Source organism: Atta cephalotes (assembly GCF_000143395.1).
Source record: "Atta cephalotes unplaced genomic scaffold scaffold00016, whole genome shotgun sequence".
NCBI classification, from domain to species: Eukaryota; Metazoa; Arthropoda; class Insecta; order Hymenoptera; family Formicidae; genus Atta; species Atta cephalotes.
The window spans coordinates 3,706,961-3,733,221 of NW_012130080.1; the positions used below are offsets into that span (position 1 = coordinate 3,706,961).

Genomic DNA, 26,261 nt, shown 5'->3' on the forward strand with positions numbered 1-26,261 from the left:
CTCTCTCTCTCTCTCTCTCTCTCTCTCTCTCTCTCTCTCTCTCTCTCTCTCTCTCTCTCTCTCTTAACGTGCGCTTCTCATCATAGCTATCGCACATCCTCCACGTGGGAGATGATCGCGTGTTACTCTCGTTCAACTGGGATGTTATCATCTGTGCGTATAATAAGGTCTATACGCGCACCATCAACCACTGTGCCGGTTGCATGATCGAGCTCTTCCTCATATGGAATAAATTAATTCTAGTAAACCGTGTCAAGCTAATGACCCTTGAATGTTCATTGTCCATCGAGGATACGGATTACTCTTACAGATTACTCTTGTTATCAAATTCAACATTTTATACGAATTTTCGAATCGAAAGATCGGAAGAAAATCGGAAAACTCATTTCCAAGTTGTCCGTATTATAAAATAACAATTAAAATTATCCGTGAAAAATTACAATAATACATTGAGAATATGTTCTAATTAAATCGATAAAAGGGCCGTACAAGAATGATGTTTTGGAGAGACCGAATAGAATTTCTGGTTATTACAAAAGTACTATTCTATTTGTTATCACAAAAATGTCATTTTTATTGGAGTCTTTTATCGATTTAAGAGAATATTTTTTGAGAATATTTTTTTAGTGCAAGAAAATAACTTTTTTAATATATTTTGATGTCGAGTCCAAAGTCGAATCTACTATCAGAAAAATTCCATTAGGTAAAATTTTTCAAATATATAGCATATCAATTTTTAGATATAGCATAATTTTTAAGATATAGCATATCATTTTTTAAATAAAATTTCTATCCAAATAATTTGGATACAAGTGATAAACAAGGCTCCAGCAGGATTTTATGATAATTGAGAAATATTATCAGAGGTTTTAGAACGAAAATATACTAGGCAACTATTATTGGACTCTAATGTGAAAATGATTTAAAGATATATAAAAATAAACATTAAATGCTCAACATTTCTGATTTGTTTTTTTTAATTTTGAATAAAATTCATTATATATATATATATATATATGTTCATTATATGTATTGGAAAAAATGTCTTTCCATATTTCAAAAATCAGACCTAATAGAAATATTTCGATGACAGAAACTCAGCATCGAGAATTATCTTAAAAGTAATATTCATATGTTCTTGCACAAAACTTTGTAAGTTAGTGTTATAGAAGACTTTGTAATTATGTAAAATATTACAAAAATTGAAAATGTATATAATGCTTATTTTTTAATTAGATTCACATAGTTTTTCTGAAATCTTGATGTAAATGGAAATAAGTTCTTCAATGAAAGAAATTCAATTTGTATAGTTTCATGCCGTTTATTTTGACCGTTATCTTGAAAATAAAGATTATCTAGCATTAGAGGCTAGCGAGATTGATTCGCGAAAAAGTCAATGACTTTGCAATGCGAAAGATTTAGATTCGATAGAGAGATAACTCGAAAGAACAGGTTCGCCAGTAGTTTCTCTATGCAATACCGCAAAATATGTCACTACTTGGCGAACTGCTAATAATCTATTACGCGAAAAAAATTGTAAACGAATCGATAGACAGAACAATCGTAATAATAATAGAAATGAAATTTTAATAAATAACGTTCTCATCATAATAAATATAAAATAAATATAAAATCATCTTCACCATTCTCTCAATGCCAGTTCGGTCCTCACAATAAACAGAATAAAATTTCACTGTCTGTTGACAATTTGCTGTATTTGTATTCGAGTTTAATTTCGTGTAACTTCTGGAAATCGCGTGAAGCGTGTCTTACATGCAACATGAAACTGCACGGGATTACTCGCGCGTTAAAAGTAACAATAGCAACGTGCGTTCGTGCGGCGGTGTGAGCGGTAAAAATGATTTTCGAAAAAGAATTTGATGAAACTATGAGATTTCGCTTTTGACACGCTCCATAATTCAGTGTTGCAATAAAAAATAGTAGTTTGATATGAAGTCTCGTTCTACCTATACCATATTTTTTTATGCGAAATTATACAATGTAAAAAACTTGTGTACACTGGAAAAAAAGTATAGTTGCATTAATTGGAATTCTGATCTTGAAAATGGACAAACCATAATTTTCTCTTTGAATCTATAATATAATTTTAATTGAGATAATCAGAATTCTGATATGATCAGAATCCGGTTCGTTCATTTTCAACCAGAATTTTTCTCAGTATACAGAACGCTTTCGCTACTAGAACTCTCACGCACATTGGATATTTTCCCGCAAGAGATAGATGAACACAGTGAATTATTATATCCTAGAGATTCTTAAGTAAGAGATTAGACTCCTTTGCCGTTTAGACACCTTCTGATTGATCCACCATATTTTTCAGAACCTGTTTTTTTCACCTGCTTAAGATAAAATGAGATAGAATAAGATATGTGGATATCTTTTATCTTGTGCATAATTAATTTTAGAAATGAAAAATATAGCCAGCCAAATGTATGATATCCAAATTCTTACTTGAAAATTTCTATTGCATCCTTGTTGTTTATCATTAAACAAAGATGAAATCATTCATTGTGTTATACGTTATACTTTTATCCGTCTCTTGCTGGGAAACACCCATTATTAGCAATGCACTAAGAGAAAAATATATCGAATTTTAATAAGTTTGTTTAAATAGTTGAATATTTACTAAATGTAAACATACATTTATTTGGTATAAAATCAATTTAACTATTATATTTTTTATTTAGCAAATACTTTTTTCCGTAAATAAATGTTATGTTAGTACTATTCAAACAATTATTTATTAAAAATTTTATATTTTTTTTTCTCAGTACGTAAACTGCGAGCTATGATGAATGTTTTGAATATCCATGAGATGATAATCAAGATGTACTAGGAAGACTAGATTTGTCATGAAAGTTCGTGTGAAAGTACGCGAAGTAACGCGATTCTTTACGAGTTCTTTAGCTCTCGCAAGCTGAGATACGCGAAATGAGAGATCGTTGAGAGTAGCGAAGCGCGCGTTCTCCAATGTTCTCGCTCAAGGAAAGGCCCGCTCCGTCACCGTTTCCTCGACATCGCTTCCAATCGCTCCGCGTTTGCATACATACGCGTGTGCGTACATACGTACCGCATGCTGCGAAAGCGATCACGCGTATCTTTGCGCGGGATATGCGCGACAGCGTTCACCAACGTAATCATTAACAATAATATACTGAAGTTGATAAACATGATCCATTTTGTGCGTACTTTTCTGATGTTTGCTAGTTTATTTAATCTTTTTTACACTCAATAAATAAAATTGTTTCCCTTCAAATATAAATAGAATTCTTATAAAAGATCTTTTACAAGAATATATATATTTGTAACGTATTTATATTGTTAACGTATTTATATTGTTAATTAAATAAAATTTAATTGATTGCTAAAAGGTTGATATCTAAACTATATAAAAAAAAATTTACTAAATCTTGATACAAATTTCTTTGAATATAAGTAAACTAGTAAGTATACATTTACTAAGTAAACATTTACTTATAATAAATAAATATTTAAATTCAATAAAAAAATAATTAAATCAAATTAATGGCTTTTGTATTAAATATACCTATATATGTTTACATTTAGTAAATATAGTTATTCAAACAAATATTTATTAAAATTTAATATTTTCTCAGTGGAATGAAATATAATAACTACATCGTTGCTGTAAATATTAATATACATATCTATGCACACAGAAAAGATTCCAAAGGTTACTTAAGTTCTCATAATGCGTAGTTGACGAGCGCATGAATACATTATACTTCATCATAAAACGCACTGCAAAATCTCTAATGATGTGTAATATAGTTAACCGGGACAGAAACATTGCAGAACAGGATTCCCGCGTTAGAAATCTTGAACTACCAACACAGCGTTTTACAGTAGTCATTAATCAACATGAATTCAATATGTGATTACGTATAGTGTTCATGGTGGCATTCACTTTATGTATCAATGTAAAAAAAAAAAAAACAATCGGAATATAAACTAGATCATTAGAAACTGGATATATAAATTAAAAAGCACAAAAGTTTTGTGCTTTTTCTAGAAATTAATATTCTTTGCGTATCTCATAAACGCTTCTTTACATAAACTCCAGACAATCAATGGAATTTAAATAAAAAATTCAGGGTACAGTTTGAACATAGATACAAAGTGAGTGATATTCTAATGAAAGAGAAAAAAGTAGGCATCGTCCGATGTATTATATTTTCTTATATCGATACGATTAGAAAGTATCACCAATGTTCGTGCGGCAAATACTTATCATCCTTGTGGGTCACGAGAACACGGAATTTCATTATACACTGTAAACTAAGGCGATCGCTATTATTTTTAGTGTGTTTGAAACTGGTCGGTCAGTTCCTTCGCTGTAGCACGCTCGCTTATCGCGTAGAAAGTGTGCATAGAAAAGATCTCACGATTCATCGTGCGACCTTCCCACGTGTGCTCGAATGTGCATCCATCCCCGACTGTACTATTAGTGAAGCCCATATATCAAGCGATTTATAACTGAAGCTTATTTCTCACTGAATCCTGAGTTTACACTTAAAATGAAGAGCATCATCTTCGTGCAGATTTAAAGGCTTAATCTTGATAACATTGGATTTTAAAGTCGCAGTTGATTTTTTGGTTGTAAATTTTGATAAAGAACTCCGCATTAATTATATGAAAAATGCGGCCATGGTGAAAGGAATTAGTTTTCATATATAATGTAACTTAGAAATGTTTTGTATAATACATGATTTACAAAAACTTTCTTATTTTTTAATTTAAAAATTTAATTAGAACAATCAAATATTTCTCTTAACGTAATGCATAGAACAAAAGATGCAGACATAAGGCGCATAGGATAGTTTTACGCTGTAGTGTATCAAAAGGTACACTGTGAGCAAGTTTTACTTTGATACGTCATGGTTCAAAAATTCCATAAACTCATCCATTGTTCTCCATGTTGTAAGCTACATTATATGTGAAAAGTAATTCGTTTCACTACGACCCAATTTTCCATATATAATCAGTTCCATTTTCTTCAAATTTATAAAAAATAAATAAAATCAATACAATCTATGATAATACTTTTATGATAATAAAAACTTGTTGGAGTTTTCACAAGAATTCTGTAAGAATTCTTTAAGATTTTTTACAACTTTATGCAGAACAACATAAAAATCTGCATTAAAATTCCAAGACTCAAATAGCGGATGAAAATTTCAGTGCCGACGCAGGATTAATTTATTAAACTATTATACTTATTAATTATAATATTTTATGTCATAAGCTCTCAAAAGAGAGATATATGAAATTGTATGTCAAAGATTCTATCTCATTCATTTCTTTTGAATCGTCTAAGGCAAACTTAAGACAATGGAATCAGCTCTGATGTCTATCTGCACTCCAACGAATTGCGAAAGAACCGCATCGTCATTATCCTTGTCCTCGTCATTGTCGTTACATCGTCGCTTCATCGTAGTTCATTAGCGACAGTCGCTCTCCACGAGGGAACTCATTAATTTTATTCGGTCGCGTTACATGCTAACCGCAAACTATCCATCTGTTATGACTAGCTGCATAATACAATAATTGATATAAACTTTTTGCGAGAAATGACGGATTCACACGCAAGAACTTTCGGGAAACAAGAGATCGTTGTTGGACGCTAACTAAATTCTAACTAACTAAAATTCTTCCCGCGTAACAGTAACCTAAGAACTATGAGAAACAAGTTGTTTATTGCTTTAATTCGTCGTTTTAAATTTGTGAAAGTACAAACATAAAAAATACAGTAGACTGAATAGAATTAAATATATATGTATATGAGTATATAAAGAAATATGATAAATGGCACCGACACAAGTCTGCCAATATTAAAGCTTTGTTAGAAGTAGAATAACATCATAATTCTTAGGAAATTATTATAAATTACGTTCGAAATTTTGTTGGCAAAATGTATCATTTTAAAAAGAGGAGAAAGGAGGAGAAATCACGCTATTATAAGTATTGTTTACGTAAATTACGCGTAAAAGGATAGTTTGCGTAGTCTATTGTTGCAAATGATCGACACACTTCTCTACTTTATTGCTCACATTTGCTGATCGTAATTTGTAATGCCGCAACATACATTAAATACACGTCAGTAAAACGCGACACGATTTGCCCTGCTTCTCCGTTCGCGCGGAAAATATTTTAAGCTTATATTTAATATTTTCTACAAATTCTATGTAGATTTAATTTAAAAAACAAACGCAACGAGTGTATATTATCGTGTAAAGTTATTACTCGCAGTTTATATAGTTTATTGCTACACGTCCAGGTATGCAGGGATAGCGAATAGTCACATAAAATCTTGCGAGTTTTATTGCAATTGAAGGTTCATGCAGACGAAGGTGACAGATATACGCATGCAGCATATGCGTTAACAAGGTTTTCGCTTCGAATACTTAACGACTTCCTGCTTCTTTTCTATGCAGCCTTTGGATGTAGTTGCGAATTCTAAAGAGTCAATTGCGATAAATAAAATCAATAATACAGAGAGATTAGCAAATAAATTAAGCTTATCGATTCTTAATGACTACATCACGCGATATTACATTTTTTTATGTGTAACGATTATTTAATCGTGTATACATATCACCCTCTTATATCAAAAGAAAAAAAATAATAAAAACGTGAATGAGTTAAATAAACTGTCAAAGAATTAATTATAAAAAATGAATGAAGTTAAATTTATAAAAAATCGTCACAACTCAAAAAGAGTTATTTTTTTTAAAGGTCGTGAAACGAAAAATGACAAATGTAAATTTGACCATATTAAGAATACATTTTTTTTGTCAATATTTGATTAGTCAATAATTTTCTGTTAAATGAGAAAAAATTTCTCCTCTTTCCCGGGAATTTTTAAAATAATTACATATTTGAAGCAAGATATTTTTATGTTATAATTTTAACGATAACGTTTTCCTCTTCACGCAATTGTTATACGCTATAACACGTATTGAATGTTCCATATCAGATTTCCGTATCGAAACATATTCAAAAAAACATATTCAAAAAAAGTAACCTTCGAAATAGTGTTTATAATATTTCACTTTAATACCCGGTCATATGATATTTTGCTAAATATTCTCCGCAATATGGACTTTCTCCGTCATCAATTTTTTTCTTTTTTGCGACGCTCGACGCAAAATAACACACTTCCCAATTTAAGATAGTGAGTGGCCGGCGATCCTTCATCAATCGCGGATGTTAGCCGATCGAATCGTTCGCGGTCCGCGTGTAGTGATTACAGGGGATTCATCTCTCCAAGCTGCGGTTCGGCTCCGGGGAACGCTCCCGTCGAGAGCGGGTGATCGTGAGTAGCCAGCAGTAGAGGAGACTCGTGGCAGAAGACTCTTTTACTCCTCTCGAGTTTCACCGGCTTACTTAGGAGCGCGCGTGGAGAAAAGCGACGTCAGTTCACAGGAGCGATTTGCCGAGAACGCAGACGAGCGGTCTGAGCTCGCGAAAAGTTTTATATCCGGTCGCACGAGTGATACACACGAGCGGTTTTCTTTCACGAAAATGGAGAATTAGTTAAAATGGAGAACACGTCTATGGATCATGAGTTTTCCACGCGGTGATCAAGAGACTCCTCTGATACAGGAATAAAAGGAAAATTAACAAAGCGAGAAAGTGGACAGAGAGGTGCAAAGAGAAAAATCGCGAAACGATTCCCAGAGTTCGAAGTGTGTTTCATAACCAAATATTTTTGACAAATACAAGTGCTACAATGGATTAGAAATGTTGGTACAAACTGACAACATAACGTACTAACTAATTATTATCTTAGTGCATCGTGAAGATATTTACGAAGAGATTATAATTATAAGATCGTCCCCGACTATTTTTGTGTGACTTCGTAAATCTCTATATTGATTCGACTGGGATCGATTTAATTGGAGATTGAGTGCACGGGATAGTGCACGTTCGTCTGTATGGTTTTTGAGGGGATCTTAAGCTGGTGTAACCGGAAGAACGTAATCTTTGTTATTCTGTGTACCGCGGTGATTTACGTGCACTTCTTCGCCAAGAGCGACGAGATAAAGTGTCGTATCGACGAAAAGGGATCACGGTGTCGCGAGGACCAGGCATTGAGGTTCCTGATCGCCTTGTAACTATGTGGAAGGTGTTACCCGTGCTCGCGTTCATCGTATTCGCGTGTGACATCTCGCGCGATGTTTTGGTCCACGGCGATCCTGCGAGGAAGCCGGAAATTGTGGGACGAAGCGGCAGCGGCGGCGACTATGAGCATCAGGTAACCATGCATAAGAAACTTCGTTCTTGCTTCGATGAATTTGCAACGAAAGTATAATTTTTTCAAGCAAACGAGATGTCACGTGTGTAGAAATTCTCCGATGTAAAATAAGAATTTAAATAGAGAAATCGTTGAAAAATTAGCTAAAAGACCGATTTTTTTTTAAATTCGAAATCGAATTTAAAAGAGAAATCATTGAAAAACTTTAAAATCAAGAAAGCTGATTTTAAAATAAATTAAACTTGTCATATATTGTATGTGTAAATTAATTATGAAATAAGTCTTTTCAATTATAAAATAAAAGTTTATAATTTTCAAACTTCCGAGAGTGACTTTGGATATAATAAAAAAGAAAAAAACATTAATTTTCCTTTTTTGAAGAATTCATATCAATTTTAGCGCGAAATAACTTTCTGGAATAACATTTTAAATGCGAAGAGGTGAATGACCGTTTTATCCGGTTGAAGTGCCGAAAGTCATATCTCTGACATTTTTAACAAGTCGTAATTTTTCGTAAAAACTGATAGGTTTTGACATTTCTACTGATATTCGTCACGCAGTGCCACTGAATGTTTCTAAGTTGGGCAGAAATAAGTAGGCATATGCACGTATGTCGCGATTGCGAAATAATCATGACGTTCGTGGGTGACAGGTTCAATTAAGTTCCGCCGTAATTGCATTCATTAGACGTCGTTAAACTTGAGTAATTCAACTTAAGCGCAAAATGTTAAGAACCTTTTTTTCATAAAAAAAACTCAATAAATAAAACACTATGTGTTTGAATTTAAAACACATGCAATCGGTTGTTCCACATCTTCGGATAAACTAATGTGATAATTTAGTTACTAATTAGATAAATAAAAATAAAAAGAATAAAAGAGAATAAAAGAGTAAAGCAATGAGATTTGAGGTTGAAGTTTATTTAAAAGATGGAATAAGCCATAGTATTTTAAAGTCAAACACATAATGTTTTGTTTATTGAAAACATCTTTAAATGTTCACGAATAAACGGAGACAAAAATAAAACATTTTAATATTTTAAAATTAAACACTTCTTTTTTGAGTGAGAGATTACTCAGACATTCAATATTAATAAATTGACTACGTTTCACAAATCATTTGAATTTCAATCAAAAAAGAAACAAAAATTATGCAATGATTCAATAGATCATGTATAGACAACACGTGATAATAAAGCGCAAAAAACCTATATAAATACTAATATAATACAATAATTTAATTACTTCTCGCAAGCCCATTTGATATTTTATATAATATTCTTTCTTCTTGAATTCTTTATTCTTTTATTATTTGATTTCTATCAACAACGAATTAACGAATATCAAATGAGTTTTTTCATTTTTTATGTCATATATTTTTCACTTTAAATATTAAATTCTTGATAAATAAGATTCACTGAAGCGTAAACCGCTGAAACTAGTTTCCGATCTCCCAGTGAATACGAAAACTATCGACACCTCAACATCGAAACGGGCCTCATTCTTCTATCGTTTATAACTTCAGGGAAAGTGAGCAATTTCCGAACAGTACATCTGTCCGTATTTCTCCTAACTTGTATTCTGCGAGATTGGCTCCGAGATCAATTTTTTATTGGAACGCTTTTCCTCCCAGAATTTTTCGTCGATGCGCCTGATGATCGCGAAATCGATGCGCTGCGACGAGAAAACTCGCGCGCGAACCGTAAGAGAAAGAGAAAGCTAGTACTACGCGGAAAGTTCGAGACTTTACGAGCGTTTTGTCGCGTATTTCGTATCCCTGATCTCGGAGCCGAAGACGAGGAATGAAATCTGATGCCGAGTCCAGCCTCCAAGAAAGACAAAGAGAAACAAAAAAAAAATGTTCGTAGTAGTATATAAGTAAAAAGTGCTTCAGGGCAAGTTCTCTCGGAGAGAATAACAGAAAACGTACAATTATAAATATCATAACTCGTATTGTTGGACGATAAAAAGGTAGATTCATGCGATATACCATTGGAATACCAGCGCTAAAAAAAAATTGGTGACAAATACGAAGCGTAGTCTTTTTGATCGTCAATTCGAAACGAAATGCGACAAGCTGTATTAACTTACTCTCCCGCGATTTTCGTTACTCGCAGGAGAGTAATCGCGGATAATTTCCCAAACCAAATTAATGTGGTTCGCGAATATACCAAGAATGGACCGTGGAAAATAGGAAACGCGCGTGTGTGATCTTTTTTTTTATGGCGAGAAAGCGAAGTGAAAATCATCGACGAAAGCACAGAATTTTATATTAATAAAGTTACGAAATGCTTTAATGTAACTTTAATGAGCCGATAGAGCAAACGCCCGCTTATGAAATGCTACAATGACTCGCTTATGTTCAATTGATTTTCGCCTGATGCACTTTAGTAACGTAACGAAACATAACAAAGATGTTATTGAGCAAAATGATCTTAAGTTATTAAATCTCCCTAAGTATCAAATATAAATGAATTAAATGCAATAAAAAAATAAATTATTTATTAGATCTCTAATAAAAGTATTAAATACAAGTGAATTAAATATAAGTATAATAAAAATATAAATTATTTATTAGATTTCTAGTATAATTATAAGTATTAAATATAAGTTAATTAAATGTCAATAAGTTAATTAAGTCAATTAAACAGAAAGGTTTTGTTGAAGTATCTAAAAATTCAGTTAAAAATACAGATCTCAAAACATTATGTAGAATGCTAAAACTGATTGCTAAAATGTCAAAAGTTTTTGCAGTACTCATTCTTGAGTTTCCTACGCAATTATTTCCTATCTAGCTAAATTTTTAGATACTTCAGCAAAATTGTTCTTCAAAGAATTTATGTAAGAGAATACAAATGTGTGAATTACGATTCATCAAAGTTTGTTTTTGAAAATTATTTTACCATTGTAAGTAAATAGTAATCCAAATTATTTTACAAAAATTTCAATAGTGAATTTGACTACAAGATTGTCTTTACCATGTGAAACGAGAACGGAAAAGTATCTTCGCGTAAAGAATCGCACGCGGCTCTCTATTTCGCACATTCTCACGCGTGAGCGTCCGGTTTGCGAAAGTAAAAGCGAGAAATCGCCGAATCCTCCTTTCAGCATGAAGAAGATCCTGACGAATAATCGAGAGATACATGCGCAAGATCCAAGTGCTCGCGACGCGTACTTCCGCGGCGTACTGCACTGTTAGAGCAATCAAAAGAGCAATAGTAACCCAATCTTCCGAGTTAAATAATATTTTCTTTTCTTGAAATAAGTTTTGTTATTTTTAATTCTCATGTGTGTCCAAATATCATGTAAATTGATTCATTTCTGTAGTTAGTTTCAAAGTCAACAATATTTATATTAACGTATAAACGTGTAGATAATAAACTAAATTTGAATGAAATTTAATATATTTATTTAAATTAAATTGTTTAATTCTTTTTTTAGTTAAGTTAACGATCTATGATTAAAAATGATTAAAAATAATTCAAATTGAATATAATTTGACATTATGAATTTAACAATGTAATTTGAATTTATCAATGTAAAAAATTTCTCGAAACTCTAACAAATATTCTTTCAATACACTTTTAAGAGACTTTTAAAAAAAGGCAAAGATATGAATAAATCATTAAGTTGACTTTTCTTCTGATGTCCGAGTAAACTCTATTTTAAATTTTAATGCAAACTATAAGCGTATAATTTATTTAAAAAATGTAATCTCTCTAGTGGAAGATCAGTTAGCTATTTATGTAAATATTTCGTGATTGTATTTATAAAGAGTTACGAACACCTCAATACTTTCTATCGTTATGGTCGTTGGCCTTTACCGTTGCAATTGTATGCCTCGTTTAACAACGATTTCCTGCGTGACTTAAGACGAATTGCAATTTGCCGAAGTTTAATTTTATCCCTGCGAGCATATTTCAATAAGCGGCAAATATCGCAAATAATTTGTTCTCATAACATTCATGAAAAAATGAATTACTTTCTTGAACGTGATCATTGAATATTATTGAACAGGAAATATTATCAGGAAACTTATTCCGACATAGGAAACAATATTCGCTGAAATAAAATTATTTAAAATTACTGAAGAAATAATAAAAGAATAAAAAATTAATAATCTTGTAAAATGAAGGTACTGTAACCTAAAATATATATATATATATATATATATATATATATATAATTATAATAATCTAACTAATCTAAATAATTGCATGATATCATGAATATCAACTAATTATATGTATCATAAAAGTGCATTTCAACATGGAAAGAACAATTTTGCTAAAGTATCTAAAAATTTAGATACAGTTCTGAACATAATTTTATCAAAATAGTTATGTGAGAATTCAAGCATAATGTGCAATGCTGCAAAAAAATGTTGACATTCTGTAACTGACTGTTGACTTTTATCGTAGTACATAATTATTTTGACAATTCAATAAAATGAATTTTTTCGTTTTTTCCATGAAATAAAATATTTTCTCAACTATGTTCGCATAACTTTGCGTAAAATATAGATTTAGAAATCCACGTATTATAAATTCCAACGTAGTTGAAATTTATTAAATTTATTTATTACAAAATTTGATTTTTAAGGAATCTTTTACTTTTTCAGATAGAGCTACGGGGACAGTTGAACGACGCGGAAGTGTCGCAAAGTTCCGCGGAAAATCTTGAGCGATCGAGTGAGTCTCCTGCAGGCAAATGGAGAAGCAACGGCGAGGCTCTCGAACCAAAGTGGCGTGACGGCGACTCTGTGCCTCTGCTACCGTTTTCTCATTACCGGTCTTACACGAGGGACGAGGTCGAGGATGTTGAACAGGAGGCTTTACTGGCGACGAGTCGCCGACCGTTCAAGTATCATTACGCGATCGATCAACCGGATCGTCCTCGAGGGGGCAGACGATTACCACCTCCGGACGACTATAACCATGACGCCTCATATCGAAGTCGGGATTATGAGAATCCCGATGAAAATTATCCGCGCAAGAGACGTCGTCCGTTGAAGAATTCACAGAGTCCAACGTTTTATGAGGAAACGATCAATAGTGCAGCAAGCAACGACGGAAAACGTGGTCGTAACATCGTTGATAGTTCATTGAACGACCGGGAAGTTATCTGGAGGTATCGCGAAGCTTTCCAGGCTCATCCCAATGAGTACGAACATGAATTCAGCGACGAGGAGTACCTAAGACCTCGCCCAAGAAAGAGACGACCACCGCAGAATTATGAGTTCGCCCTGGCGAAAGAGGCCTCCTCCTACGACGGGAATAAGGAATCGAAAAATTCCCCTCAATATTTACCTAAGAGCGACGAGAATCTTTCGACAGAATCGTTAAACAAAGAGCGAGAGAACGCACTCGAGCTGAAATCACTTCTGAAGATGCGACAGAAGGAGGGCTCGAGTCTGTCAGAGATACTTCAGCGCAGAAATCTGACTCTGAACGATCTCCTAAAGGGAAAAACCGACGTGATCAACGCTCTGAAATCGAGGATTGCCGATGAATCCGATGAATATATTGAGGAAATGTCAAGGGTAATGTCCGACTCGCTGATGAAGCTCGCCGTAACGGTGACACCACCTTGGGTGTCTACGCAACCGTCCATGTTTGAAAATATCACGATAGAAATTACAACAACCTCAGATACAATTTCGAATAGCTCCCAGAGGGGGCTTTCTGTGACGAACGTCACGGAAATCTCGAAGAGAATCGAGATTTCCACAAACAATACAAATAGTGTTAAAAAATCTGAAGACGCTGAGAAGATGACGCGATCTGCGCACGATGCCTCCTGGTTGAGAGCTCCGACGACTCCCCTGATGTTCTCGACGGTGATTACCACGTCGACGTTGCCGCCAATCACAATAAACTCAGCGGAATATTTTCTAAACGACGAAGTCAACGCGGAATCGACGAGCGACCACGCGACGAAGCTTGAGAGCCTCGATGAGGACGAGATCATGGAATTCTCGGACTTCACAGATTTCAAGAAGGGAAAAAGTTCGAGTTCATTGAGCGAGAGGATCATCTCGCAGCAAGCGCCTCGCGATACCGAGTCCACTTTGAGCATCGAACAGATTCTCAATCCCACGGAGCGGACCAAGCGAGTGGAAGGTCGTGAAAACGATCAGAATGACGATATCAACAATAATAATGAAAGAAAAATGATTGATAACGGTCAATCAGTTCCTATCGGCGTGCCCATCGCGGAGGATTATAAAACATTTATCGAAGCCGAGTATCAGAGTGACGCTTCGAATCCTGAAGACAACGGGAAACAAAGTAAAGATCACTCAAGTAAAATTGATGCTGTTGTGAGTCAGATCGAGAAGAAACAAACAGTGAATCAGGCTGATGATAGAAAAGAGCTTCGTGACAAAAATCACTCAGCTGATTATCATCAGGTGATTCGATTGCCTGGAGAGAGAGCTCGCGATCGCACGTTGGGAAACTATCGAGATACCAAACGCTACGAGGAAGTCATCTCCGAGATCGAACCGGAGGCACGAGCGGAAATCTTCGAACTATTTGCGTCCGGCTCGGCCGGAAAGCGACTGGAACGTCTTCTCAAATCGAGGAATATGAGTGTAGAGGAGCTGATAGCTTTACGTCAAAGAGGCTCTAGCAAGGTCCACTTGACGGAAGTATCGAGACTGAGGATGTCTAAGCCTAAAAATCATCAAATTCTGGAAACCTCCAACACAAGCAACGGAGAAATTATCATATCACTCTCGCCCATAAGCAATTCTAATGAACATTTCGGCGAAGATGATATCACGGAAAAAGGAGATGCGAAGCAAGAGATGGAAGAGACGATGAATCGGTTCAAAGACATCATGAGCTACTTACACGATCCGTTCTTTAACAAAGACGTAGAGAACATGTCGACGTCAAGGTTGTTGGATTCTGTCGAGCGCGACAGAAACACGTCAAGCGAAATGATGTACTCAGGAAATGATACGCTAAATGTTGATGACCTAGAGAATTCTCATCGAACGATGCAGATTGTCGATTTACTGACAACGTTCGATTCTCTGCCTTTCGCAAAGGATGTGCAGCAGCAGTTCGAGACTGAAATCAATAAACACGAACCAAAAGCAAAGCTTGCGGTAGACAACAATAATGCGAGTGTAGTGGTAATTGATGAGACAGAGAAAACTCTTCGATCGAATGACTCCAGTGAATTCCATGCTGGATATATCGAAGAGATTGTAAGAGAAGAACCGAACACTATTGATATAAAAACAGTATATGATGAAACGTTGAGCAACATGAACGGCGGAGAAGAAAAGAAGATTCTATCAAAGGTGAAGCCAAGCATAATAGCAAGCGGTGCGATACTAGGCGTGACAATCGTCGTGTTCATGGCGATTTTCATCGTATGCCGGATTCGGCAAAAGCAGAAGTACACATACAGAAACACATTCTCTCGTGCAGTCTTTCAGGGCCCGGTTATGGCGGCGAGAAAGCTGTCGAATTCCAGCAGTTTGAGTGCCGTGATGGTGAACGTTGTTGCCACGTCGACGACCAAGAGACCCGAAAGAACGGAGATGCAAGAGTCCTCTGCGGAAGACTTTGACAGCAAGAGCGATATGGATAATGATTCATTAGACGCAAACGATAGTTGGGAGACGATACCCGATTATGTTAAGTAACTTGTCGCCGACCTAATTGCACGATTAGCATATTAGTTTGGCGTAAAAGATTCGTATATATCTCAATTTTTTTTATTAAATAAAACAAAGTGTTATAATTTTAAATCGTGCTATTTTCACAGTAATATTTACTTTGAAGGAAATTATTAGAAGAATTTTAATATTGTTTTTTCATCTAAAAAATATTTGAATTTTATTTTCGAAACATTCATTGTTTAAAACAAAAGATTATAATAGAAACATGTAAACTTTTTGCGCCAATCTAATAGAAAATTGCCAGTATTTTTGCATACTTATCAAGGACGAATTATATCCCGAAGGTTGATTGAATCCTTAGCAAGAGCTATCGATTGTTAAGTTACTCATCACGTTATTTTACCGAGAAGTAAATAAATTCCCTAAATGTATATAAATGCTTTTTTAAATTATGATCAATACAAAAAAGTTGCAATTAAAATACAGCCAATACAAAAAAATTGCAATTAAAATATGCAATAAAATTATTTTCTAAATAGGATTTTTTAAATGCAATAAATGATTGTTATTATCATAAAATTGCTAAACTATTTTGCTAAACTTCCACGTATAGGAACTGTAGTAGAGTAAGTGTAAGATGTATTTATTTATAGGTTTATATATAAATATGTGTTGTAAAAGTTAATTTTATATATGAAATTATAAATTACATTTAATTAATTTGTGATTACCCATCCTTATTTAAAATTAATTATAACTTATTTTATTCTAATTACTCACCAATATCTTTCGTAAGTAAAAACGTTTCTAAGTATTGCTGAGACGGCGTTGTTAGTATTTTGAAATACTTTGTTAAAGTAGGAATATTGCCTTGCGATGTTTCGACATTGTTTCAATGCAGCTTCTAAGTAAAAAAATAAAGAATAAATCTAACGTGAAAATTAAAAGCTATAAAAATTACAATACAAACTATACACAAAAATTAAAATATAATAAATTTAGTTATTATTAATATGAGATTACAATTATCTTTTGTCAAGCATACTTTTGTATTATCAAGATATATGGATATATATAAAAATTCATCTTTTGGATAAAACAGTGTGAAATAAGATTTGTATTTGTAAAATAATTTTTTATGTACCTAATGTAGGACTGCCTTTCAGTTCAATCATGTCATTAGTCTTCATATATAAAACTGTATTATAACTGCTTGGAAGCATTTCTAAGTAAGGCTTCCACTTGGAATTCTCCTTGTATCTCTCTATGAGAAGCGCTATGGCCAAAGCCACTTGTGGCATATGCTGCACCAGTGGATCATTTTGTAGAATAGTCAATTCTGATGCTGCGGTATACGTGCTGAAGATGAGCGCCCTAGGTATTTCCAGGATCAATTGGTTCTCAGTAAAGTCGGTCTCCGCCTTCAGTCCTAGATCATATCCTGGAAACTCGGCAATACTCAAGCCATCTACCTGCGCCCCATTCTCTGTCAGCCAATTTATGAATTGTCCAATCCCCTGGGATCGCTGAGATGATTCCGTCTTCATCTCCTCCAGACGTTTAACCTTCAGCAGAACTTCTGATATATCCAAGTAGTTGTTCCATGATTGCGTCACATACGCTGGGTTACTACTCACTGTAAACACACCAAAATAGCATGTAAAAACAAATAACTCAACAATGTATAGCAGCAGAATAGAATCCAACAGTGCAAGCAAAGTATGTCAAAATATATATTTATATATACATATAAAATCCTTGACACAAATTTATTCTATCTCTTCCCTAATTTTAGGCTCTATGGGTGCTTTCCAACAAGAGACACAAATGACACAACATGACATGTTAAACAAAGATGAAGTGATCACTGTGTTACACTATGCTTTTTGCTGGAAAACATTTCTTATTCAGTCATTTATTATCAAAGTTATTATCATAATTAGAAGGATATAAAATCTTTTTCATGAAAAACAGAGCTTTTTATCCAATGCCGAAGGATGTCGAGAGAGAACTCGACATACGGGAATACTCACGATGAAAGAGTTTCTCACACAGGACATTAAGCTCGTTTCTTTTCGCCGCAGATATATGTTTCTGTTGCGGTGATGGACCCTGTTGTTTACCCCTGGATGATGCATGAGCCTTCTTCCTGCCCATTTTTGTCTACTATCTCACAGCGCTCTCGTAGCTCCTCTTCGCATTCAGATGCATTATAAGTGCGTAATGCGTGGCGCCTACGACAACCAGCGGGAATAAACAGTTTTCGCCGCAACGAAAATAGCACGTACGGGCAGCCTGCGTGCGACGCGGGTGTTGGTGTCGTAATGTATGCGCGACATAACCTCCAAACAGCACGATCCCCGCGTGCCGCGATTCACCGCTGACCGCGCCACACACTTTATTGATTTTCCAATTTCTGCTAAGGGTCACCTACTTTCGCGGTTACTTACTTCCCGGCTGGATCACTCATCATCCTCGATTATCTACGTTCCGACTGAATTTTACAACTAAGATATACTCTGGAATACATGTGCCAAATCAACAATAAACTTGATAAAAATATTTATTGATCATGCAATTTTTTTATTGTTTTCCATGCTTTACAATTTTAGTATGTTCAAACAGAATTAGGTTATTAATATATTATATGAATATATTTTTATTCATTAATATTATCTGTTTATTCAAATAAAATTAGGTTCAATATGAATAGTATCTAAATAAAAACGGAACTATAAATTTTCTGAAAAAATCGAATTGAATTTCTTTTTATATGTGTATGTATTAAATGTGTCTTGTGTTTCTGAATTATCCCATACAGCATAGAAAGATTACAAAAACATTGCAGAATAATTTCACTGAAACATTGCAATATTGCATTGGTGGTTGCGAAATGTTGCTAAACCATTGTTGCAAGATTCCAACAATATTAAGATGTCTGCTTTTTATTATATTTTATTATTATATGAAACTTTTCAACAATATTACAATGTAATGTATTTGAATAAATTTTTTACAAAGACAAACTTTAAAATGAAAACTATTTTATACATATATCTCACTAATTTTAATTTTTCTACAAATCGCATTTCTAGTGATATGTGCTTCCCAAAAGCAATTTTTTTATAATAAAATCATAAAATATTCCAATAAATGTAATATTAATTCTGAAGGATAAATTTATTCGTAAGAATAAAGCATACTCATGTATGTGTGTGTCTCAACAAACTACAAATATTATATATTAACATAATAATAATGTAATCGCTTGGTAAGTTAATCATGGATTAAGTTAATCGCAGTGATTCTTTTTAATTCGAAGCCCCTCTGTTAATTGAAATCGATTAAAAAATCGAAGCCATTCCGTTAATTGAAATCGATTAAAAAATGATGATATGAAATTTATCGATAAAATTCGGGCGTTGGTTTATTTTTGCATTCATATCAGGCAAAAATAAATAATCATCGATAATTAATATTTCGATAAATCGTTTTCAGCAGTTTAATTGCTTATCATCTTATCCGATAATGATGCGTTAATTGTATTCAACTCGATATTATATAATCTTTTGATTTCATACTTAAAATAAATACAAAACTTAGCTAATGAAATAGCCATCAAATAATAGATTAATAAATTTTTTATTTGAATATAAAAATGAATTATATTAATTATTATATCATAAAAACTACTGTTAAACTAAAAGACTGTACTATATAAATATTATAAAAAATTATATTTTTATATCATGATTATAGTAACATAATTAAAGAATTAGTTTTGCAATATTTCTGGAATATTACAGGCATATACCTGACATCTTGCAGGCGTATTATTAATTTACATTTCTATAATATCTCTGCAATATTACATTGCAATCTGCAATAATGCAACATTGCATTACAATTACAATACCAGGTTCGACGACTGCAGAGCTAAAAGCTGCCATGCAAGAATGGCTTCGTCATTCAGGCAATAGAATGAGAAACGTGATTGCAAATAAAAATAAAGAATAGTTATAATTATTAAAGTCTCATTTACATTTATATATATATATATAAACACATATTTTATTATTATATATCATTAACATACATACAATTAATATATTGATGTACATTGATATACATTTAAATGTAATTAAATTTATATATAAATTAGTTTTCCAGTATTTGCTAATTTTGTAATCAATAATACAATATCTGTAGTAGTCTTATGATGTTTTCTTCTGAAACGCATTTCCGCAGATCACAATAATGGCAAAAATTTATTTAAGTCATCAAAATATACATATATATATATATATGATTTTGTTTTTCTTATGTTATTTTCTATTAATGGGGATTGCATTCATGCAATGTTTCCATAAGAGTATATATTATACATTTAAAATACCAAAAATGTTCTGTAAAAAGCTAAATGCGAGCATGTAAAATACGTCAATGTTACCAACTTTTCAAAAAATTATTTGTCGTACTTATTTTGCAATAAAACCTTCAAAAATCGTCAATTCTGAAAAAGTTATAACTTAAGTCTAAATAAAAATCATAAATCTCTATTATTGATACGCTAAATATAATTACAAGAATGGAATGGAAGACTGCAATTCTGATGTTACATTATGAAACTAAACTGCGTTCCAATGATTCATTTATTAATTAGTGGATTTAATGTCAGACTTCAATGTCCTACGCCAACTATTCAAGTTGACTATTAAAAAGGAATTCAAGATATAATCACACTAAACAATAATGTGAGGAAAATTAACGTTTTTGATCCAGATTCGTATAGAGCTCTAAATAAAGTAAAGAGCCCAAAAATTAAGTGAAAAAATCCAGATATACCTGTAAAAATAAGAATGAAAGATCAATAAGAGTCGCAAGATGACTACAAAATAAGTTCCAAAGATAAAATATTTGAAGAGTTATGAGGGAGAAATTACAATATTTTTGACGCAACTAATATTATCAAAAAAGTAAAACACGTAATATCTATAAGGGAGGCACACAAATATCAAACGCGGTCTACCCCTATTCTAACCTTTGATAACAAAGAAAATATTGAAAAAAATCTATGAAATCAAGACTATTCTTAACACGATAGTCCGTATTGAACCCTTAAATAAAAACATCAAAGTAATATCACAATGCAAAAAAATTTCAACTACACTCAAGCACACTGTCAGAAGGAGACTGCTTGCTATCGTCGAATAAATGCATCGTGTGTTAATAAACAATTACGTGCTTCTTTCTTCGATTGACTTTCAGTCGACGAATAATTAATCGGCAGTGATTTATAAGTCTGGTTTTTATTGCTGCAATCTCTGAATTGATGCACCAGTACAATAAGTTGAAGTGAACAAACGTATATTTGTTTCACTTTTTTCTTTTCTCTTCAGGAGGAAAAAAGAGATAAGATGAACTAGTGCAAAAGTTTAATCAAAAAGAACAGACCTATTAAAAAACAACCTAATTGCGACAACAAACTCATCACGTCACCACATTGTGGATTATAAGACAAACAATTCATGAATTCTGTACTGCAAACAAGGAAACAAACTATAACGATTAAATGCAAAGAATCACCGGAAATCAGTAGAATTATCACAAACATTGGAAAAGTAACATTGCAAAATGATTGTAAGCTAATCACTAACGATGTAATAATAAAATCAGAATCAGATACCAAAACCAAGATAATAAAGGCATATTTGTAAATAAATATAAAAACTATTGCGAGATCAATCATCGTTAAAAAATAGTACTAGTCCGAGAGGTAAACCGCTGACTAAAATTTTCTACACCAATGTCTAATTCCTGGACATTACTGTCAAATTTTTACGCAATGTCTAATAATGCCCACAAATGCCCATTAATGCCCTAATAATGCTCGCTAATGCCCAATAATGCCCATTAAAATAAATTAATCGCTTTTAAGAAAAAACGGAACTTTTATAAAAAGTGTAATGATATTTCTTACAATTAGTATCTCGTTGTGTGCAGGTTGAATGTAAAGTCCTTATTCTACGCCCAGCAAACGAGAATGGATTGAAATGAATTGAAATGGATTCAGATTTTCAGAAATATTGATTCACGAATGAATTAAAATGAATGCTTTTCAATCCTAAATGCATTTTTATTCATTTGTAGGAATTGCATGGAGAATATCTTGCCTTTCAATCTAAAAATAATATTAACTTTTTCTGTGCATACAAACATACAATACACACAATTGTGAATACTGTTCAATTCAAAATTTTGGAATAGGAAATGTAGTTTTTCAATCCAATTGCATTCAATTGAATCTAATTGAATCCAAAAAAAAATATTCGCTATTTAAAATACACATTCAGATAGAAAAAATTTAAATCCAATTTTAATCCAAAATTTAAATCCAATTTTAATCCAAAATTTTAATTTTTCGTTTGCTGAGCGTTCTTAAAAATAAAAGTAAAGATATAAAGATAAAAAAATAAAGATAAAAATAAAATCGTTTCATTTTTTATTAATATGATTCCGTGTTTCTTTGATTTATTAAAACGATATTTTTATTAATTGGACTTTTACACGTTAGTGTAAATTTTTACTCGATAGTAGCAATGTTATTTTTATTACAATTTATTACAATTACAATTTTATTAATAGCACTATTTTCACCAAGATACTTTTATTACATTCTAATTTTACCGTTATTTCCATATTTTATTAATTAATAGATTTGTATTAACAGATTCATTTATCTATAAATATATTAATAACTGTAGAACGAGGTCTAAGAACTCTATACAACCTCTACAATATAATGTAAATTTCTAAAAAAATATGTTGTATTTTTAAAAAAGATTGAAACCGTTTCATCTATTTTATTAAGAATTACAATTAGAACACAGGGAATAAGGATATTACATTGGACCTGCATACGAGATGTTAATTGCAAAAAATATCATCACACGATACACACTTCATAAAAGTTTCGTTTTTTCTTAAAAACAATTAATTTATTACATTATAACATTTTTATGTAAATATCTGCAATTTACATTGAAAATGACCTGATCGGTGTCGAAATATCTGTAAATTATTTTGTTTATTGTTATTAATTTGTACATTAAAAGATTTATTTTCATAGTCCTTTTAATTTATAATTTTATTTTGAACCATATTATTTTATGAATTATAATATTTAATATAAAATATTTGTAATAAGATTAAGTAATGATATTTTAGAAGTATAAAACTTTTTAGAAAATTTCGATTGAATGCATCGTGAATAAGAACCTATTTAACATTACATTAAATGAAGGTAGATTTTATATATATTTAATTTTTTTGTATTATTATTAATAATTTTTGTATTATGTAATTTGAAAATTATTACCTTTTTCAGAGATATCTCTGATGAAAATTTTTCTTATAATTTTTATACGAATTGGAACATTTTTCAAAATACTCACAAATATTCAAAAAGTTTACATCTTCTCTCAGAATTTCTCATACAAGTGTATTCTGAAATATTTTGAAATTTCTCATTCTATAATTTTTAAAAAGTATTTTAAAATTTTTTAGATTTTGTAACATTTCATCAGAAATTATATTTACAAAAAATCTTAAAAATATCTTACGATATTTCATAATTAACATATATGAAAAATTCTGAGAAAAGATGTAGATTTTTTGAAAATATTCTAATTCGTATAAAAAAATGTGAGAAAGTTATAAAATTATAGAGAAATTTTAAAAAATTATATAAAAATTCTAAAAAAAATATGAAAAATTCTGAAAAAAATTTTCACCAGAGATAGCCATTTAAACATAGGTTCCGATTCAAATGTAGCCTTTTGAGACTTCGTCGCAGCTAGCTTAAGTTATGTTCATGTAGGCGCACAACTACTGTACAAGTTGATAGATTTGACTTTCCGTTAACGATACATTCGAAACGGACATATCGGAAGTATTCAAGTCTTACTCGCGTTCAAGAACTCTGATTCCTGCTTATATCATACTTTTTGAATATGGATTTCAGGTAACAGTTAAATTTTTTTTTGTATATATTTAGCTTTAACAACCACTGAAATTCTTATAGATAATTTTATTTATCTTTGTATGCACAGAATATATGAGTAAGTATAATGCCTATAGATTGAAGCTGCGTCTTAAGTGCTTAAATAATTTGATGTGAATTCATATACTATATATGTAGTCATTTAAACTGTGTGCCGAATTGATTTTTTGGATCTAGAAATACAACTGAACTATTGTAATAGTAATATCACAAATTAAATTAACAAGCAATTTAATAATTTGACAAATATATTAAGAAAAAATTATCAATGTGAGCCAACACAAGATTTTTTTGTGAATGTATCTTTTTATAAATAATTCTTTTGTCTTGACTTATCATTCCATTTTAAACCTCAACGGATATAGATAGTTTTGTATCAATTTGTACAGAACATCATTAATCTGTTCTTAAGTCTAAAAAATTATTAATTTAATTACTTTTCTGTTAAGAATTTAGTGCCAAAATTTTTTTATTTAATTTTATTATAGTGATTTCCTTATTAGTTTGAGTATTTGATAAGATACAACAAAGATAATAGTTTTTACAGCTTAACTGTCTCTTTCATTTCTGACAACTTTATTTTATTAGATTGTGACTTATTATATTTAGAATTTATTTTTACATTTCTACATTTTAGAAAGTTAAGTCAAAGCTGTCAGCTTGCACTAATAAAGTAATTAATCACTTATGTGAACGTAATTAAGTTAGGGAATACTGCAAGCAAGTCTTGAAAGATGGGCCACATTTGCATTAGAACATATTATGTCTAAATGACTATCTCTGAAAAAGCTAATAATTTTCAAATTATAGAAAACAAAAATTTTAATCTATCTTCATTTAATGCAACATTAAATTCCTATTCACAATGCACTCAATCGAAATTGAAACTTTCTACAAGTTCATTATTTATAGGGGCTAGTTTCATCAACGCCAGTTCTTCTTCTTCTTGTTTTTTCTGCTTGATTTTTCGACCTAAAAAAAGGTCACAATACTGTGCTTTGATTTTGGATCATCAAAGATCCTATGATAGCCTCTGCAGGGGAATAGAGGCTCCACTTTTCTTACTTTTAATCTTCCAAATTGATAACTCAGAGTTAGATTCCTTCACAGCTACGACGGATGAGACTTCTTCTTTTTCTTGGTATATGATCAGGCAATCCCTAGGTTGAGACTAGACCACTGAAGTCTGCGGTACTAGTTATAAATTGCGAGGGGGTTACCAGTCTGCTAGAGTTTCGATCGAAAACATTAGCTTCGCCCAAGAATATGTATCGTAATGATGTCTCTCAGGACCGACACTAGCCGACACTATTCCTTCATGAAGCGAAGGGCGGGTTCCGAGTTCCAACTGTAGTTGGCGCCACCGGTTGACTTGGAGTACGGTCAACGGAGCATGCTCTAATCATGTTGTAATATGCTCCTATCATAGCTCTTACTCATTCCAACGCGTTTGATAGAGTGATTAGGAGCTATGGTAGGAACATGTTGAAGCATGTTGGAGCTTGCGACGCGAAAAAATTTTAAGTATTGATAATAAATAATGAAAATTCTAGTGAACTTATTCACTTTTGTAATTTTCATCTCATTTCGGTTGTGGTCAAAGTCTCGCTACAAATGCTTTGAAGCGTTTGATGGATCAATTAGAAGAAAAAATTTTATAAATTGACAATTAAAAAACGCTTCAAAAGCATCACGTTGATCGTACTTAAGACCGTCTTGAATATAAGATCTGATTATGAATACTGGCCAGTATGAATAAAGGGCCAATTTCATCAACGTCAATTAGCTTAATTGGCCGTTGATTGACCAATCGCGTTTGCTGTTTAGTAGAATCAACAATTGCAGTTGACAGTTCTACAATTAAGCTTGATCGGCGTTGATAAAACTGGCCCGGAATCAGAGTACATATTGAAGAGATTATAGATTGAAAGATTGAAGTTTGACCAATTAGACAAAAAGAGCCAAAATTTCTTTGTCCTCATTGGTGAAATTTCAATCTTTAATCTTTAATCTCAATTTTCAATGCATAGTCTGATTCCAGTCTTAAAGTAATTAAATCGATATTAAAATTAAACTGAGCGCGTTTCACTGAACATTAGCAACGCGAGCATCATTTCATCTTTATTTAATATTTGAAAACGATAAGGATAAAATGTTAGCGAGCGTTAATGGCCTGGCAAATCAAGCAGTGGTACGATGCGCGACATGCAATGAACGATATCCAATCAACATATAACTCTTCTAGAAAAGCATGTTGATTGG

The 26,261-nt window shown here is 32.3% G+C and overlaps 2 protein-coding genes across 2 annotated transcripts; one reads left to right on the forward strand and one right to left on the reverse strand.

Annotated features, from left to right (window-relative positions):
• The first annotated feature begins 8,161 nt into the window (after window positions 1–8,161).
• On the forward strand, window positions 8,162–15,961 carry LOC105618308. The gene is made up of 2 exons (XM_012199849.1): window positions 8,162–8,299; window positions 12,920–15,961. The coding sequence occupies exons 1-2, from the start codon at window positions 8,162–8,164 to the stop codon at window positions 15,959–15,961; spliced, it is 3,180 nt and encodes a 1,059-aa protein (XP_012055239.1).
• A 752-nt stretch (window positions 15,962–16,713) lies between these two features.
• Window positions 16,714–18,094, reverse strand: LOC105618430 (histone-lysine N-methyltransferase setd3). The gene is made up of 3 exons (XM_012199971.1): window positions 17,971–18,094; window positions 17,082–17,573; window positions 16,714–16,841 (listed from the first exon to the last, which is right to left on the reverse strand). Exons 1-3 carry the CDS (start codon window positions 18,092–18,094, stop codon window positions 16,714–16,716), a joined length of 744 nt encoding a protein of 247 aa, XP_012055361.1.
• Window positions 18,095–26,261: the final 8,167 nt, after the last annotated feature.